Source organism: Drosophila grimshawi, unplaced genomic scaffold (genome assembly GCF_018153295.1).
Source record: "Drosophila grimshawi isolate 15287-2541.00 unplaced genomic scaffold, ASM1815329v1 contig_1377, whole genome shotgun sequence".
In the NCBI taxonomy this organism is placed as follows: domain Eukaryota; kingdom Metazoa; phylum Arthropoda; class Insecta; order Diptera; family Drosophilidae; genus Drosophila; species Drosophila grimshawi.
The window spans coordinates 7,597,541-7,617,563 of NW_025062900.1; the positions used below are offsets into that span (position 1 = coordinate 7,597,541).

The 20,023-nt window shown below is 39.8% G+C and overlaps 1 protein-coding gene across 15 annotated transcripts in view; it reads left to right on the forward strand.

Moving 5' to 3' along the window:
• The window catches only part of LOC6561852 (nesprin-1), a 113,494-nt gene that overhangs the window by 43,055 nt on the left and 50,416 nt on the right, over positions 1-20,023 (forward strand). For 12 of the 15 annotated variants that reach the window (XM_032735700.2, XM_032735707.2, XM_043214456.1 and 9 more), the window contains exons 8-16: positions 211-525; positions 669-1,811; positions 2,773-3,010; positions 3,144-5,926; positions 8,850-9,155; positions 10,862-11,013; positions 17,679-18,648; positions 18,720-18,932; positions 19,005-19,265. In XM_032735700.2, coding sequence (XP_032591591.2) covers positions 211-525; positions 669-1,811; positions 2,773-3,010; positions 3,144-5,926; positions 8,850-9,155; positions 10,862-11,013; positions 17,679-18,648; positions 18,720-18,932; positions 19,005-19,265 — 6,381 coding nt within the window. Of the gene's footprint in view, positions 1-210; positions 526-668; positions 1,812-2,431; positions 2,609-2,772; positions 3,011-3,143; positions 5,927-8,849; positions 9,156-10,861; positions 11,014-15,373; positions 15,492-17,678; positions 18,649-18,719; positions 18,933-19,004; positions 19,266-20,023 lie in introns of those variants that run through there. The other 3 variants (XM_032735709.2, XM_032735708.2, XM_032735705.2) reach the window with 2 other exon arrangements.

Below are 20,023 nucleotides of genomic sequence, written 5' to 3' on the forward strand. Positions count from 1 at the left end.
AAAATTATAATCTATTCACTATTTATAGGAAATACTGAATCACATACTAAACAGTATTTACTAAACACAATTGCTAATTTTTCAGCTAATCACTTAATCACAATTGCAGCTAATCATTTATACACAGACTTTATGTCTAATATGCTTTATGTGCCTTTTAACACAACTCGTTTGATTGAAACATTTAACTAATGTCAAATTCTTTCTTAGAAACTACTCGACGAGGTACTGGCCGAGAAGGAGAACGTCGAGGATCTCAATGACAACTGTGAGCTGCTTATGGAGCAGAGTGCATGCACTCGCATCCGCGATCAAACCATTGAGACTCAGGCCAATTACACCAAATTGTTGACTGCTGCCCAGGGACTGGTTGCCAAGATCGAAAAGAATCTGTCCGACCACACCGAGTTCCTCAACTATAAAAAGGAAATGGATGCATGGATCGAAAAGGCTCAGCAAGTGCTCAATGATTGCAGCATCGATGGTGATGCCAATGTCATTGCCCAGAAATTGGAGACAGTCAATGTGAGTTGTATTAAATATAAGATTCAATTAATTTGGAAGAATGTTATTTGGAATATGCCACGTATAATTTTACACATATTAACTTGATAATATTTAGTTGTTAATATATTTTAAATTTAATTTTAATATTAAAATTACTATAGTCACTGGCCTCCCATTTGCCCGAGGGACAACACTTGCTGGCTATGGTCCAAGATGCCTATTCGAAGGCCTCCAATATTACGCCCGAGGACAAACAGGAGAAACTACGTGAGCTGATGACCAAGGTGCGTGAGGATTGGGATGCTTTGGGTCTGGCTGTCAAGCAGAAGCTTAGCGACTTGAAGCAAGCCCAAAATCGTTGGAACGATTTCGCTGCCAATAAGGATAAACTTGACAAGTGGCTGCTCGAAACAGAGAAGGCACTGAAGGTAGCTCCATCGACCAAGGGTGAGTTGAGCGAGATGAAAACGCTTCTGGAGCGCTACAAGACGCTAGGCAATGAGCTCAAACAGAAGGGCAATGATCTCGAGCAGCTAATGTCGGAGGCACGTGATCTGGGCACCGAGGTGGATGCCGTCAATCGCTTGCAGTCCCGTTGCGATAAGCTGAAGAATGACTGTGCCGGTTATATCAAGGATCTGGAACAGGAGATGCTCGATTACAATGCATACCATCAGAGTCTCCAGGATGTGGAGAAATGGCTACTGCAAATTTCCTTCCAACTGATGGCACACAATTCGCTATTCATTTCAAACCGCGAACAGACGCAGGAGCAGATTAAACAGCATGAGGCACTGCTGGGCGAGATTCAAAAGTATCAGACCAATTTGGATGATCTGAATGCGAAGGGTCAGGCGCAAATTAAACGCTATGAGGCCACAACGCCCACAATACGGCCAACGGTTGAGTCCCAATTAAAGAACATCCAGGACAGCTACAATTCGTTGTTGCAGACATCGGTTCAAATCAAGAATCGCCTGCTGGAGTCGCTGGCCAAGTTCCAGGAGTACGAGGATACGCTGGATAAAATCATGCGCAATTTGGAAACCTATGAGCCAATTATACAAACCGAACTGGATGCACCAGCTACCAGCTTGGAGTTGGCGCAGAACCAACTCAAGTGCGCTCAAGACATGCAAAACAAACTGAACAACGAGAAGTCCAGATTGGCAGCAGCCGTTCAGGCCTGTGAGGCAGCAACAGCATCGATAAGCCGTCCAAGCTCTCCGCTCGAAACAGCCATGCATGCCATACCCGAACGTGAATTGATTGTCCGCGCCAAGCTCGAAGATCTGCTGGATCAGGTGGGTTATCAATTTGTTAATGAGCCGAGTTCTGTTTTACAGTTAACTTCTTTGAACTGTACAATTTAGTTGTTGTATCCCGTAGCAAAAGTATTAACCTTACTAGAAATTGGCCACAAAAGAAATATAATAGACTGCAATTAGAAGAGAATTCTTATCAAAGATGCTTAGCGACTGATGTTATAAATTAATCATCGCTAAAAGCTGATTATAAAGAGTATTAATTATCTTCTTTAAATAATTGTTTAAACAAAATTATTAACTATCAGTGATGAGAATTCTCTCTAGGAATTTGCACTCAATATATCAATTTGGCCAATATCTATCGTTGCAAAGTAACTTTTAATTTTTTACTTAACTAACCAAAACATCTTTTGTTATTTATATTAATTTACTTTTATCCTTAACCCAACTACTCAAACTACTCCAACTATACCAAATCCCACCAATAAACACCGCTCCTCTAACTTATGTTGATTTGCCGCACCTGTAACTTGTTGTTGTTGTTATAAACCGCACTACCACGCCCACTTTGAAACGCCCGTCCGCCTCTCGCTCGTCTATCTGTCTGCCTGCCTGCCAATCTGTCGAAATGCTATGCTTGAATTTGATATAAAAAGCAACCGCCGCCAAATACTCAGAGCTCAACCGACGATGACAACGATCTCGACGTTGAGCTCAGCGATGTGAACGAGGCGCTATTGGATCCGATTGCTCACGAGCGTATTAGCAACTATCGTCGCATAGTACGCTTGAATAGTGCACACGTGAGCAAGCTGAATGCACTTGTCGCTAAGGTAAGCCAAAGGTCACCGGAGTGTGAATTTGAACTTGACGTTCAACTGGTGGCGGCTTGGCTTTAACACTCTACTGTAATCATACTAAAAATAATGTCACTTAATCCATTCATATAAATGGCATTTAGCATCAACTGTTGTCTAATTGAGCGCTTAATTCACAGGTGCAATCCCACTTGGGTGGTTTGACTGCATCCGTTAGCGAACTGGAGCAACAGCAGAAGCAGCGCGGCGAACTTCAGGATTGGGTTAAGAAGCAACAAAGCTCTGTCGGCGATTGGCTAATGCGGCCATGCAAACTGCGTCCCGAGGCCGCCCAACAGGAGCTGGTCGCCATGAACGATCTATTGAATTCCATTGGCGACAAACGCTCCCAGCTGATGCTCGAAATGACTGGTTCATGTAAGTATTAATTAATACAATGCTTAAGATCTTAAATATCAAAATAGTTGAAGAACATCTTATTGTTATTGGAGTTTCCAAAACAGCATCGCAGTATTTTAAATATAACATGGCTCTTTTCGTTTTAAAATAGTGGGCGATGAGGACACTGATTTGGATGACAACATTGATAAGTTGGAATCGGAGCTAATGGACGCAATTGCCAAGAAGCAGGCGGGCCAGAATGTTATCGATGGCTATCGCCAGGGCATGCAGGATGTGCAGAACTGGTTTGATACCCTAATCAAGCGCATGGATGTGTTGGATCGCGGCTCGGGACTGAATTGTGCCCAGAAGATGGCTGCCATCAATGAGATTAAAAATGAGTACGAATTGCAGGGCCATCCCAAGATACAAGAGCTCAAGGGCAAGGCCGCTCAGGTGGCGGAGGTCATCAGCAATTTGGACGGCCAACAGGTTGAGGAGCAAATGAAATCGCTGGATCGTCGCTTTGCCGATCTGGGTAAGCGTATCGATCGCAAGTCTCAACTGTTGGACGTGACCAACAAAGGAGTCGACGGCGCCAAGGGTGAAATTGAACAACTGCAGCAATGGGTCAAGCAGCAAATCGATGAGTTGCAAGCACCAGCCGCACTTGGCTATTCCCCCAAAGATGCCGAGGCGCGCCAGCAGAAGATCAAGAGCCTGATGAAAGATGCGGAGGCAAAGCAATCGCTTGCCGATGTGCTCGAGAAGCGTATCGCTAACATGCAGCCCGAATTGGAATCGGCAGAATATGCCCAACTCGAGTCGGCGTTGCGTAATCTCAACAGCGAGAATCGCAATCTGTCCGGCGTCCTAAAGGCGGAGCTAGATCGTGCACTGGAGGCGAGCAAGGCGCGCAAAGCGCTGGAGAATGATTTGGATAAGGCACGTCAATGGCTGAAGACCAAAATCTCTGAGGTGCGCAAGCTGCCTGTTTATCATCCGCTTACATCCACGGAGATCGAGAAGAAAATCCAGGAGAATAAGAAATACGATGATGATGCCAAGCAATTCAATGACAGCGTCCTGACCGATGTTCAACGTCAAGCGGCGAACATTATGAAGGATTGTGGCGATGGCGACAAGGCAGCATTGCAGCAAATTCTCGATGAGATCGCAGCCGACTATCAGACCTTGAAGGATGAGAGTGGCAAGCGTGGTAAATCCTTGGATGATCTACTCCAGGGTCGCAAGGCCTTTGAAGATTCGATGAAGAAGATGGGCGACTGGCTGAACGAAATGGAAACTGCAAATGAAAGTGAATTGCGTACAACGAGTCTGCCCGTCCTTGAGGAGCAGCTGGCGCACTACAAGAAACTCCTGCAGAATGCCGACAATATGGGTGGCCTCATCAACGACGTGTCCGAGCAGGGCAAGAGCATCCTGCCAACGCTGAGCAATGCAGACAAACTGAAACTGAATGATGACATTAAGAACATGAAGGATCGCTTTGGACGCATCAAGCAGACGATCGATGATCGTGTGAACACCTTGGGTGATCACATCAAGAAGTACAAGGATGCCAAGAATAGACTGGCAGATTGCAGTCAATTCCTGGGCAACATACAGCAGCGTCTGCGCGAGCTAAATCGACCCATTGGCTCCCGGATTGAGGATGTGCAGGATCTGTTGGGAGCGTATGAGGGCATCTTGAAGGAGCTGAAGGATAGCAAGCATAAAATGGGTGACATGCAAATGGATGATCTGCCCGAATTGCAGAGCATTCTCGCACAACAGGACGACATGATTAAATTGATTGAGGATCAATTGGCACATTTGCGTCAATTGTTGCTGCTGCGCGAACAATTCATCGCACTCATCAATGAAATTATTGCCTTCATTATGAAGTACACCGATGTCATAATCGACATTGAGAACTCACCGGACAGCCTCGAGGACAAGATCAACAAGTACGATGATGTCATTGTGAAGATACAGGAATGCGAGGGTATTCTGGCATCGGCCAATGACAAGGGTCAGAAGATTGCCTCCGAAGGCAATGCGGCCGACAAGAATAGCATCACTGAGCAACTGCAGTCGCTGAAGAATCAATTGCAGAATCTACGCAAGGCGGTCGAATCGCAGCGCCAGAAGCATCAGTTGCAATTGGAATCCCACAAGAAGATGGCCAATGATCTGAGCGAGATTCTGGACTGGTTGCACAACAACGAGGGCATCGCCAAGTCGCGTCCACTACTCGATCGTGATCCCGAATCTGTCGAACGTGAGCTGCAAAAGCATCAATCGCTCAGCCAGGACATTGAAGCACATTTACAAAAGTTCAATAAGATCAATGCGAGTGTCAAGACAGATGTGGGCTTGCCCAGTTCTCTGTTGGAAATGCTGTCCGAGGGTCGTTCCCTGGTCGCCTCGCTGCCCCATGAGCTGGAGGAGCGCGAAAAGTATTTGAAGAACAATCGTGACTCCCGTTTGGAGTACATGCAGCTGGTGGCCAAGTTTAATGATTGGGTGCACGAGGCAGAGTTGCGTTTGCAGAATAGCCAGCATGGCATTGATTACGCAAATCTCGTTCACGATCTGGACGAGCACAAGATCTTCTTTGGCAATGAGGCACCCATCCGGAATTTGGTGCACAAGCAAATTCAGGAAGCATCCGACAAAATCTGGTCATCCCTGAACAATTACGAACAGTCCGAGCTATCCGCCGAACTAACCCAGTTCCAAACCAAATTGGCCAACACATTGTCCAATGCCAAGACACAGCAGAGCGACTTGGAGAAGGAGGCGGAACGCTGGCGCGAATATCAACAGTCCATCGATCGCGTCAAGGCCACCATTGAGCGCACCAAATTCAGCGATGAGCCCGTCCAGAATTTGGCTGGCCTCCACTTTAATATTCAGAAGCTGTCGCATGCCATTGGAAATATACAGGTGAGCTAATAAACAACCCATTAAGTAAGATTCGATCACAATATATTGACTCGTAATTAGCATGAGTTGGGAATTTGTCTGACTGACTCTCAGCTCTGTTATGTGTATATCAAACATATGATTGAAATGTATGGGGAATCGTATACTATTCAAAATCCATGTAACTCGTTGGGAACATTATTTACTGCGAGTATTTTTTACTTCTTTACATTTCCCTTGTCTGTCCGAAAGTCATAGGTTACTAGCAACATATCCTGTTTCTAGACCAATTGTTATATACTGTAAATCGCGGACATGCACTTCAATATTGTATTTACACATTAATTCATTTATTTCTAGCTGACTGTATTTCTTGAATTAAATGTGCATAAGTAAAAAAAAATAATATATATATATATATAAAACGTAGCTAATCTTCATACAAGAATATCAATTTCTTATTTGTGAATTTATTTATATCATATTCATAATGCTACACTTAAACTTAAAGCAATGTCAGCAATTTTGCTCGATTATTATAAATATCTGGAAGCCAAGTACGAAGCAGAATTTCGTTAATCTCATTTCTGTGCTTCTCTTTCTGAATGTGAACGTACTTTACATAATGTATGTATACTTGCATACTTATGTATTACATGTTATGTATGTACGTGTGTGTGAGTCAGTGCCATAGGCATTTATCCAATGAGTCAGATTCCGCACTCAAAGAGATAAATTGAAAACTTCTTGTGCAGTTTCTTTATAGTGCTGTATCAATTTACAATGTTTATATACAAATGCATATAGAGCCTATATGCACATATGCTCACAGAAGACCTGTTTTTATGTGTGACACGAAGTCTATCTTTCATAAGTTCCTTTACCCAAGCCACTGCAAAACAAGAATATGTATCTGCAACATTTTGAGAGAATGTATCTGACTCTTGCTCCCGAGTGCAATCTTTGCCCGCATACAGCATTTTGCCGGCCGGCATAAGCAATGCTTGAAACTTTTCGCTACATTACTCGCTCTCTATCTCTCTGTCTCTATCTTTCTCTTTAGCGATTGCTATTGCATTGAGTGTTGTCTCACTCTCTATCTCGCTCTATTATTCTCTCTTCCAATTTAATAGTTGATTCGCTTGTGTCTGTCTGTGTCTCTTACCTTGAAATCTTATTAATGAGTTAATCTTTTAACCCGCACTTGTTAAGCTTATCATCGACCTTTTTTTGTATAGTCCGGCAAACATTGTTGACGATGAGCTGTCTGCCGCTGTCTGGAATTGTAAGAGTAAATATTACAATTGTATTTTTGAGGCCAGCTGTTCGTGTCGTTGTTGTTATTATTGAGTTTAGTTCATGACATCATCAGCAACGGCTACCGTCGCAAAATCCACTGAGAATAACCAGTTTATTTGCTAGGGACTTGCAAACAAAATAAACTTATTTATTATTATTATAAAGCTTAGCCAACCAAAGTTTACAATTTATGAATAAATAATTTAGGGTTTGGACTTTTCTAGTGAGATATTCAAGTTTTCTGTGCGTGCAGCTCTAATTCCAAGCATGTTGTGTGTGTGTAGCATCAATAAACACATGTTTAACAGCTTTTTTTAAATATTCTTTTTTTGGCAAAGTGAGCGAGCTTTCGGCTCTCTTTCGGACAGCTGAGTTTGTTGTTGCTGTTGCTGTGACAGGGCATGCCGGCTTATAGTCAAGTCAAATTGAGATTGTATCGATGGCGTATGCGCGATATTGTCCGTGTATGTGTGAGAGCGCAAGAGCAATTTTATTGTTTGACTCAGCCCACGCCTACGGCCTCCCAGCACATAACCGGCTCTCCCCTTTGAACCAACCCTCTCTCTCCCTCTCGCCGCAAACAGAAAAACGTGTTCCGTCGGCTTTTTATTCGATTTTCTTTAGCGGCAATTGTTCTCTTCACCTTGCGCTCTCGCTCTCACGCTCTCTTTTGCTGTCTTGCTCTCTTACTCAGTTCTAACACATGCTTGGGTGGACAAATGCCGTGTTTTTCGCCGAGTGAGTTTCATTTTTGCGTGCAATTCACTTCTAGTTGAGACGTTTATCTGTGCGGTTGACTGTATTTTATATTATGCGCATCACAAAGTGAAGAAACAGCGACAAAGCAAAAGCAAAAGCAAAGCAAAAGCAAAGAAGCAGAATATAAAGTGTTATTTTTGTTAGTGTTTTCGGTGTGCAGCTTTGTCAAATTTGAATTACTTGTTTCGCTCACAGTATCTAATTAGAAATGCCATGTGCTTGAGCAGCGCAAGTTGAAAGAGAAGAGAACAAGCAGCAGCTGAAGAAGCAGAGCAAAACGAATTTAAAGCTAACGTCATCAACAAAAAGAAATAAAAAAAAACCAGGAAATATACACAAAAAAAAAGTAGTCAAAAGATACACTTAACATATACATATATTGTGTATATAAGTATAACAAAAACAACAAAAAAAAACTGAAAAATAAATAAATACTTTTCAAGTGCCACAATTAGCAAGTGCTTTTTGTGTTTGTGAATTTGGTTTTAGGTGAGAATTGAGAAAAGGCATCAGAGGCAGCGAAAGTTCATGCCACATGCAATATGCCACATATGTCAAAGTTGAACCCATTAAAATGTCTATAATATAGAAATTGAGTGAAACAAAGCTGGCATCACAGCTACAACTCAAAATATTGGAAATAAAACACAGTGCACACTGACAGCCTCACATATATATATACACAATATATATATATATATATATATAATATATATATATCTACATATTTATTGTACTTTTATAATCTGAGAACATTTCTTAACACTTTTTACACCAAACATATTGTGATAATCCAAAAGACGCATTCTGAAGTTGTGCTGCAAAATTGTGAAAATTGTTTGTCGTCAATTGTTGATTGTTGACTGTTACTTTTGTTTGTTTGCAGAGCCAGAACAGTGACTTGTCGCTCGTCAATCAGCAGGCGCAATCACTCATACGCCAAGCGGACGCACGCAATCGCCAGCTGATTGAGCAGGATAACGCCGGATTAAATCGCGACTGGCAGGATCTGGTGCACAGTTTGGAACAGAGACGCGACAGCCTGCAACAGTTGGCCGAACATTGGGATTCCTTCGAGAACGGCTTGCACGGCTGGGAGAAGGCATTAGGTCGCTTGGCAGATAAGTTCCGCAATGTCGACCCGACTGTAAGGTCCCGACGTCACTTGGAAGATACAAAGAATGCCATTCAGGTAAGAATTGAAACGATACTCACTCAAAACTCAAAATTCTCCACTGTTCGCCATAATTTTTCGAAATATTTTGGGCACATGAGCTCATATGTGCCTGCTCTTGCTTAATTGATTTATTATTGTTATTATTATTACGTACATCCTATGAATGCCCTCACATACACACAGAGAATATAATTTTGTATCAACAATTTGTATACAGTACTCGCGCCCGATTTTAGTTTTTATAACCACATAAAACACAAAAGAAGATAGCAAGTAATGTAGTAGTAGTGAAGTACATTTTTGTTTGTTGTAGGTGGTAATTAACGAGTGACCACTGTAATATATAAGCGAACTATGAAATTTCATTCATTAAGTTTTACCCCAAGCGAGCTTTTCCGTGCCCCAAATGTTTTGCCAGAGTCCGGCATTATATACATGCATCTATATATATGTATTATGTACATATATATATATATACATATATACATATATACATTTATACATATATACATATATATATATACATATATATATATACATGCATGTTTATATATATCTCAACACTGCGTCGTCAAGTTCATGGTCACGCCAAGTTGACAGAGAGCTTCCGTTCTCTTGCTAAGCAGAGCTTGCTTTTAGCACTACTCTCTCTCTCTCTCTCTCTCTCTCGCTCTCTATCTCTCTCTCGCTCTCTCTCGCTGTATGTCTCTTTGTGGCGAGCTTTAGGTGCTTTCAAAAATAGTTAATGATGTGTTTTTGCTGATGATTTGTGGCATTGTAAAAACAAAAGTCAACAAATGTTGTTTAACTTTCAGTTTCTTTGAATGTAGTCCAAACGAATAATTCGTTTTACTTTCCTTAAATACACCTTTTTAGCTGTACATTATTTATATGCAAATTGTTATTGCGTTATTATACAACTGAAAAATTGTTAGCACAATTCTAGCATCGTCACGTTTTTATTTGTATTTTTTTTCTATTTTTGTTATCAACAATGTGACTCTGATTTGTTGTTATTGTTTTTGCATGACTTCATAGCTTGGACGTAATTGTAGGTTTTGAGAAGAAAAATTATAAATTCTCAAGCTAAATATAGTAAAAGATTTGCAATAGACCCAAGTATATAAAGCTATTAGGCAACAAATCAATTGAATTAGCGGCAACATAAGGCCATTGAATCGCGCTCTCAATCATAGACATAGACGATGTTGTCATAAAATCACCATATATAGATCTCTCCAGCACGAAACGCACAAAAATGTTGCCCAGGCAAATAATTCAACTTTTACTTGTAGTACGGAGTTCGCTAGACAGAAACAAATTTTATTCTGTTCATTTTTTTGTGTCTCTTATGCGAATGACTTTTTAGTTTATTTACATTTTTTTTTTGTGTTTTGCTTACCGCAAATATTTTTTATGTTGTCTACACTTTTTTTTGTTTTTTTTTTTTTTTCGTTTTTGTTCCTTTCAAGCCGCATAGTAAATTTTGCTTTTAAGTCAAGTCGACGTTTTTTTAAATATATTTTTTGTTTTGTTTGGTGTTGACCTTCGTTAAATTTTGAGCGGCCCCAAAAAACTGGAATCGTATTGAAACGTAGAGAAAATTGTGTATGTGTTTTTTGTTTGCGTTTAATCGATCGAATGCATAAAGCGACGTTGCTTTAATTAAGTGTTAAAAGTCTGGCTTAATTTATCAATATTTGTATTTGTATTGTAAACAGGAACTGCGTGAAGAATCAAATGAACTTAAATCATCACATAAAGAAATCGAAGCGCTCTCAAAATCCATCCTCACATTCCTTGGGGAAGTACACAAACCCTCGGCGGAGGCCATACAGGCCAAAGTGGATAAGTTAGTCGAACAGCAATCAAAGTGAGTAAAAACAAATATAAATACCTGTATCCAATATCTATATATATATAAATGACAGACCTGACTGATTTGACTAATTACCAATGATATATAAGAAGTAAGCACTGAGATGGCTAGTAAAAAAAATAAGGCCTGAAGTGCTGTGGAAGCTGAAATGTTTTGCCACAATCGAATCTGGGTAAACATCAGCTAGTACTATGTATAATATATATAATATATACTATCTCTACTATATGGAGACAATGTGGTTAACTGTGCGAAACGTTTGGTCAATTTAACGAAATGTTTACTCCGGAAATCGAATTCGCAACGTTCGCTGCATAAATTAACATTCTATAATTGATTTGCATTTCATGTTAATTAACTGCCTAAATTAACTAAACATTATTGCTAGGCAATTCCAGTCTTTATTATTTTTTTTATATATATTTTGAGCAACAATTAAACGGGTTCTACTTAAAGATTGATACAAATTTATATCAGATATCGGAGCTGTAAAAGACATCTTGTTCATTTGCTGGATTTGTTTTTGTGACATCAGTTAAGAGGGGGTTAAGGGTTCTCTCCATCTCCCTCTCTCTATGTCTCTATCTCTGTCTCTCTCTCTCTCTCTCTCTCTCTCTGTCTCTCTCGGCTCGTTGAGCAGCTAAGCCTTGTGCACTGACGTCATGCCGAAACAGTTACGCTCGGTTTGTTGCGGCAGCTTGTTTGGGGAGCTGGTTGTGTGTCGTCGCTTACATAAGCCACGCTTTTAATAGCGACTTACTTGCGTACGCAACATTTCTATTTGAATTCTTAGAATGGTTGATCATTAAATGTCAAAAGACAATACACACAGTGCTTGCCATAAGCATGTCTTTTCCTATACATATACGTATACACGTATATATTAATAGGCCATATCAGCACTTGGGGCATGCCCAATGCCGCTGCTGCTTGCTGGTAACTGTGCCAAAGCGTCGACTTTATCAGTTGTGGACTGATTTTGAGACATACACGATAATAGAACAACTTTGCAGGCATAAATTTCATATTGTGTACACAAATACTATAATATACATATGGTATATATATATAATTTCTTGTTTGATAAGAACTCAACTTGCTTGTTTTTTGCGGAAATTCTTTTGACTGGCGCTTGTCACTAAAATAAAAAAAAAAAAAAAACCACAAACAAATCGTTGCCAATTTGGCAAATGATGTTTTGCATTTCGTTTCCCATTCATTAAACAACAAATGTTGGGCAACATTTTGCGGATGGTCTCAGCAACATTTGCTTTTAACAGCGTCGTTAACAGAGTGAATTTCACCACAGCTGACATTAACATCGTGTGTGTGGTCGCCGATCACGTAAACACAAAAAAAGACAAAAAATAGAAACTGAAAAGAAAGAAAAGATAAATAAGAAAAAGGAAAACATGCCGCGGCCTTTCTTAATGCAGCAGTGACACCAATTTTCACCCAAGACATGTGTTATACGTATTTTCAGCATCAGTTCGTATTTATTTTATTTTTATACACATTTTCCTGACAGCCGCAGTTGGCTGTCCGCAGTCGCCGTTCGTTGAAAAACGAGAGCAGCAGCTGTTAATGTCTTTTTTCACTGGTCGTCATTTCTTCAGTCAAGTTTCTTGTTTCTTTTTTTTTTGAAAGTCCAGCGATAATGTTTTGTGACGTTTTCAGATCGGAAGCACTGATCTAAGATTTGTATTGGCGACGGCGAAAACAATTTTGTTGAGATTTCGTTTAATGACAATCTGAATTGCTTGGTAGCTAATTGACTGCGATAAGGTATTGAGAACTCTATATGAGCAATCTTAGTTAATGTTCAGTTTTTTGAATAAACGGTTAATTACTTTGTTGTAGGGCTTAAAACACCTGCTTATAAGTCTAATGTCTTAACAGCTGTTATGCGCTTTAATTAATATTAACCTTCAACTTAATGGCCCAGGGTAAAACAACTGGTAGTAAATTGTTTTTCGTAAATATTATACATATTTACATGGGTGTCTGGATCAAGTGAATTTCACCACTGAAATTTCATTATAGAACTAGCTGTTTTTATATTTATTTTCGAGTTGAAAACAAAAATGCGTCTTATGCTAATGCATCAAATTTATGACTGCTTGAAAACCCAAAGATAAATAAATAAAAGAATACAAAAAAAAGAGATTAAAACGTAAACAATTGCAAATCTCTCGAATATTTATTGCGGAAAATTGCGTTATTCCGTTATCCCCATTAACATACATTTAAATAAAATCTCACTTCGTCATTTTGCTGGCTGAAAAATTGACAATGCCATCATCGAAATGATCTAATACCCGAATGTTTTGAAAGTTTGGTCATCGACAATTATACAGCCAACTATCCATATATTATATTGATATTCCTTAACTGCGACGCAGAATTCTCAATGCATTTATACTTGAGATTTACTTTTTCGGCTGGGTAGACATGCAAAAATCTAATCAACATTTTGTTACTCACTCAAAAACTACTTAAAAACATTGCGTAATACTCTTTGCATTTAAAAAGTATTTAAGTGTATTATGCAGGGAATTAAGTTATTTGTGGCTGTAGATAAAATTATCTGCATTAGCGCAATTTGGCAATTTAAGCTGGTTGGTTCTGTTTTGCAGAAAAGAACACTTATTTTTTATGAATGAAATCATACTTATAGAAGCTCCGATCAATTATTAATTCATATTTAATTACATTTAAAAACTGAACATATTCTGTGGTGAAAAACAAGTTGCTAGCCAAATTTTGTATACCATTTTTTGTATACCAAAAATGTAAGCAAAAATCAACAAGCCTTCTATAAATAGTCAATAATTCAAAATTTACATTTCCAACTTCATCGTGAGTATTAAAAATATATACAAATTTAAGTAAATTATTATAAAAGCTGGAACGTGTTGCACACATTTTTCAGTCACAGATTCAGAACGCAATTCGAAATTCGCACATACAAACAATATAGTTAGGCATTTGCATTGCCAATTTGTCATTTTGCAAAAAAAAATAAATAACAGCAAAAAAAAATGAGAAGAGAAAACAATCAAACAGCAACAACAATGAAAAACAACAACAATAAGCGAAATCGTTGCCCAAATGAGGTAATCGCGTAATTATAAATGTATTTTTGTCTTGGCCGGCGCTTGACGCCGCTAACAGCGCCCTGTTAAGTGACGTGCTGCTGTTCCATTGCCATTTCGTTTCGCAACGCTCTCAGCATGTTACTTTGCCGGCATTTCTTGAGCTCTGCGGCCGCCCTCTTATCTAAACCGGCAAAAATGATTTGTTTTCGCTTATCACAGACATTTCAACCATGCAGAATCAGCTTGATACGTGCAAATATATAAATATAATAAAATAAATAATTATTGCAGTTATGTACATATTTTTGAAATGGGGGATTTTAGCAATAAGGCCATACGGCATATTTGGTAGCTGAAATCAGCGGCATATTTTGGCGAGCTAATGAGTAAAGCAAATCTCATTTTCAATGCCAAACGCATATAGCAAAACTTATTTAATATACACACACATTTTTTGTTTAGTGTTTTTGCGTTTTTCTTTTCACTCTTGGGCAGAGCGTATATGTGTGTGTGTGTTTGTGTTTGCATTGCGCCTGACTGTGGTGAGTTTCGCGTAGCAGTTTGCGTTCTTTTATTTCCTTCTCGCGTTCCACTGTTAACGATCGCTCGCACGAACACCACACCGACGGCGACGTCGACGTTGACGCTGACTCTGAAACGTTTTTGGCAATTTTATGTGCTGAGAACAATTTAGTTTTTATTTAGAGTTAGTTGCAAGCGGACGTGTTTTTTTAACTGGATGGCTGGAAACTAAATACGAAGAAGCGACCGCCCGAGCATATATATAGACGCATATTTTTAAATCAAATAAACTTAATTAAGAAGCAGTAGGAATAGAAGCAGCAAACACACAAACACACACAGAAATACAAACAAAGAAGCGGCCACCAAAGAGCAAAAACCCGTAAAGTATTTAACTCAAATAACTGTGCAACGTTTTCAAAAGCACCGTTAACGCACATTTGAGTCTTAAAGTAAAATGCTATACGTAATTTTATTTTCTATAATTATTCTTTCATGTGATGGGATGCACTTGAAAACGCCGCATTGTGGATTACCAGGCGTATACGCGATTCTTTTTAGCTGCTGAATTTTGCAAGAAATTCAAGTTTGAAGCGAATTGAAAGATAAATAAACGAAGCGCGATTAAACAATTGTTAAGCACACGTCTGCCTCCCCAGAGAGGAGGTGCGACCGTTGTCGCTAAAAAAAACAACTGTCGGCGGACGAAAGCCAGAGACAAAAAAAAGAAGAAAATAAAAAAATAAAAGACAGCAGCAGCAGCAGCTAAAGCGAGTGCAGGCGAAAGAGAAAGAGTCGAATGCTAATTGCCAACACGCACACTCTCCAAAAAGACGTCGTCAGAAGCAAAAGGTGAATGTTTATAAGACACTTCAACTTTTGAGTTGGCTCCGTGCGGCATGATTAAGTCATCGGGGCCGGCTTAAGAGTCACGAAGCGCGCTTCGTATGCAAAAACCAGCCTCAATCTTTGTGGCCGGGGAGGGTCCGGACCTCGGGTCCGGTCTTTAGCCGAGGTCGTCAGGTGTTTTTGTTTTTTTTTTTTATATATTTATTGAGAGTGTTTGTTTTGCGACGCGTGTCTGTGATTCGAATCGATGACGTCGTCGTCATCGCCGCAAAAATAGCTAGAAACCGCTCAAAATTTCTTATCGATAGACATTTAATTACAATAATTGATCAAACTACGCGCGCCTCTTGTTGTTATTGGCATTTCATTTATTTTCGTCCACATACTTATTTATTTATAAACACGCATCGCTGTTGCTTTCGCTTTTCACTTTGACGCTCACATTTCTCGCATAGTTTGCCATTTAAATTCATGATTTGCACTAAATTTAATACGTTAATTCGCACAATGGCAAAAAAAAACTCTCAAAATAGCAGCAGGAAAAGAATAGAAAAAAACGAACATAAATTTACACAAATTTATTGTTGAAATTATTTAAGAGTTGAGAATTCTCGGTTTTGATTTTGATTAAGAAATGGGTAAATAGTATATTACAAGTGTACTGGTAGAAATAATGGTTCTTCTATATGTTCTGGATGAGCATCAGCAGCTGCTGTTTGAACTTTGTCTTGTCCTTCTGTCCGTTCGTAAACCTATCGTGTTCTCTTATGTACTACAACAACTAGAGGTCAAGTTTATTTCAGTTTTTGCTTCGACTGGGTTTTCGCAAATCAATAACACACCATATAGTGAGTCTCTAGTAAGTCTTTGAAAACTAAAACTAAAACAAACCGGTTTCGAAAAAGTTTTCTTCAATATTTCGCAATTTGATTTTCAAATATGAAACTTTTATTGTTGAATTTTTCGTTGCTCGTGGCCAACAATTAATTCGCTAAAAACTAAAACAAAATGTGTGTTTCAGCCTCAATTTGGCCGCTAGCCAAATGTATTGACTTGGCCTCCAATAGCTCGTTGTTTTTTCCGATTCAATTGTTGTTATTTTTGTTGTTGTTGTTGTAAAGGGCAGCAGGCGACGGCGTCCTTCAACGCCCTGGCGTAAAATGATGCACTCACGACTTGACTTTACTTTCCCATTTAAGTACTCGCTGAAAGGAAACACTTGTTGGTATTAATTTGGGTGAATCTTCTATCGCCCACATGGCGTATGTGCGATTTTGTGCGTCATTGCCTGGAATAAAGCAAAGTCATAAACATATTCAGATTCAAGAAGTGCTGCCTCTATCTCTGCCTCACTCACTGACTCATTGTTCGACTGCAGTGTGCCAGAGATGACGTCAGATGCAGTCCGCTTGCTTGTGCAAGATTCGCTTCAGCTGCGAATAAATCAACATAAATAATTCATGTTTAAATATAAATCGCAGCATAAAAATAAACAGCAGCCGCTAAGCAGGCCAGCAGAGAAAAAAAAGAAACATACATAAATAATACAAATAGTAATAATAATAATAACAAATTTAAAAGACAAGCGAATTTAGAAATTCTTTTTCGAAAACGGTTCTCTTCCTCTCTCTCTCTATCTGTGAGAAACAGCCCAAGGTACTTGCCGAATTATGCGCCTTATAGATGAAATTCGAAATCGAATTTCGCTTCATGGCATATGGCAAAAATGTTCGGCAATTCATTTAGAAAACTCTCTTGTAGCGAAACGGCAGCATTAATTTTCACGGAAATCTTCGCAGCGCCTCGAGGCCATATATATACAGATTTTTGAATACCCAGCGAAAAAAAATTGAATAATTATTGAAAACTTCAAGCCATTTGCTGCTTGCTTTGTGCCTTTTTCAAATAACTTATTCGTATTTATATATTTATATATATATATGTATTATATATATATTTAGATATATATCAATATACTGTGCAGCACGCGCATCTGAATTCTATTCTAGAGCAAAACACGACCGCGTGGTTTTTGTCTTCGCGTATACAGCAAACACACACACACAGAACCAAACTGACTGTTTATATATTATTATACAATATATATATTCTTCTTATAGTAGATACGTCATTGAGTAATACGCCCCGGGCAATCTGCTCTTTTCTGCTTTGCTCTTATGTCCATTACAGATTGAACGATACGCTACGCGAAAAGGATCAACAGGTTGGCAAGGATCTCGAGGAGATCGAGCAAGTGTTCCGCCGCATCTCACAGCTGCAGGATAAATTGAACGCACTGCACGAACAAATTCAAGCTGTTCACGTTTACGACGAGCACATCGCCCAAACGGAACAGGCCCTAATCACACTTAATAGCCAGGTGCAACAGGCCGGCGAGGAGAGTCGCTCGCTGGTTGCGCAAACCCAATCGCACTACCAGACCAAACAGAATCTACTGCCCAGTGATATTGCCCAAGAGTTTACCGCACTCGAACTATTAGCGGAACGCGTACAGGTGGCCATGGAGACCAAAGAGAAGGATTTCAAGCGGGCCAAGACCGTGCGCACCGAATATGTTGCCGGCGTGGATGAGATTCAGCGCTGGCTAATGCAGGCTGAGGTTCAGGTGCAGGAGCGCACATTGGAGCCGACACAGATGAAGGAGGTGCTGCAGCGCATCAATCATGAAATTGGCGCCATCTATGAACGCTTCACTTTGGTCAAGACCAACGGCCAGCTGATCATTGAGAACTGTCGCAACAGCGAGGAGAAGACGCTGGTGCAATCGACCATTGATCAGTTGGCCGCCCAGCTGGCCCAAGTCCGTGGCTGGCTAGATGAGAAAAAGCAGGCGGTAGGCGATAGCCTGGATGCATGGACACGCTTCATGAATCTGTATCAGATAGTCATGTCCTGGGTGGCGGATAAGCGCACCTTCATCGATCAATCGATTGAGTTGCACACACTGCCCGACGCAAGGATCAAATTGAATGATTATGTGGCGGCTGTGAAGAGTATTAAACCGATTGTGAAGCATTTGAGCGAAATGGATAAAGAACTGGAACACATTGGTCAGGTGACGACCGTGGGCGATCTCAAGGATAAACTGCAGCAGGCCGAGGATGCGAAGATAGCCGTGGAAGCAGTGCTGCTGGAGAGAGTAAGCTCATCATCAAACAACTTCAAATTTAATTCCAATCCATTCATCATCTTTGTCCGTCTCTTTCATAGAACTCGCTGCTGCAGGAGGCCTGCGAGGAGTGGGATCAATGCGAGCGCAAGGTGAAGGACATACGCGCCTGGCATGAAAAGACCAAACAAACATTGGACTCATCGCCGCAGCTAAAGAAGCCGCTGCGCGATCAATTGGGCTACTGTGAAAAGACTCTAGCAGACATTAATGTGCAAAAAACCAAAATGAGATTGTCTATTGAAAAACTGGAGGTAAGTGCAATCGCATCCCATCATCTAATCCGGAAAGCATTTCCATTTTTTCGATATTCGCCCTTTGCTCAGGTACACTTCCGCAATGGCATGGGCGGTGATCCGCGCCTCAGCGAGAATGTTGATGATTTGGTGCGTTTGCTCGATGGTCTCGGCGATTTGGTTCGCTCCAAATCGCAGAGCCTGGAGCAGACGCTGAGCCAAATCGATGTATACCAACAGCAAATGCAAACGCTCCGTCAGCGTATTATACAGGAGGAGCAACAGCTGCGTCTGGTGATGGCACCTACGTACTTGCCACACGATCGTGAGCGCGCATTAGCCGAGCAACAGGTACGTACTACTGCCCAGTTTCAGAATCTGAAACTGAGTCTATTGTAGAGCACCCAGAAATTTAGGCAATCAGCAGTAAGCCAGTTGATCAGTTGAATTCTAAGTTAATCAGTTCTTAGGAAATCTTTACCTCACTATATTCTCTAACTATTTATAGTATATCTATAGTAGATATCGTAAATAACAGCAACTATAATAAGCTAAGATGAAAATGATTTCCCCTCTTTGAGTCAGTATTATCCCCCACATCATTATCATATGCTACTTACTATATATATTGAACGATTCTTATTATATTGCTATGCAACAGTTGACAGAACAACCAGTTTGTTGGCCCAAAAGTTATTAACACTCAATCACATGAATTGTCAAATTCAAATTTCAATAAATATATAATATAATAAAATAATTCAATAATACAATTTAGATCGCTAAACAAACAAAATGTGCGGGTAGGTCCGAAACAAAAACCAAGTTGCACGGTGGCTGCGTATTTAATTCTATTTATATATTTTTTTTATTTCAATTACTTATTATCATTTCGTTAAGTGCGCAATTATGCTGGTATATATTATTTATATTTTCCTTTTTTTTATTTTTTTTTTATTTCTATGCGGCATATAATTTTTGTTTTTCGTTCGCTCAGACCAAATTTTCTTACGTTTTTATTATTTTCGAATTTGATTTATGCCATTCATTTCATAGACACGCACACACACACACATACATCCATACATATTTATATTTTTCACAAATCG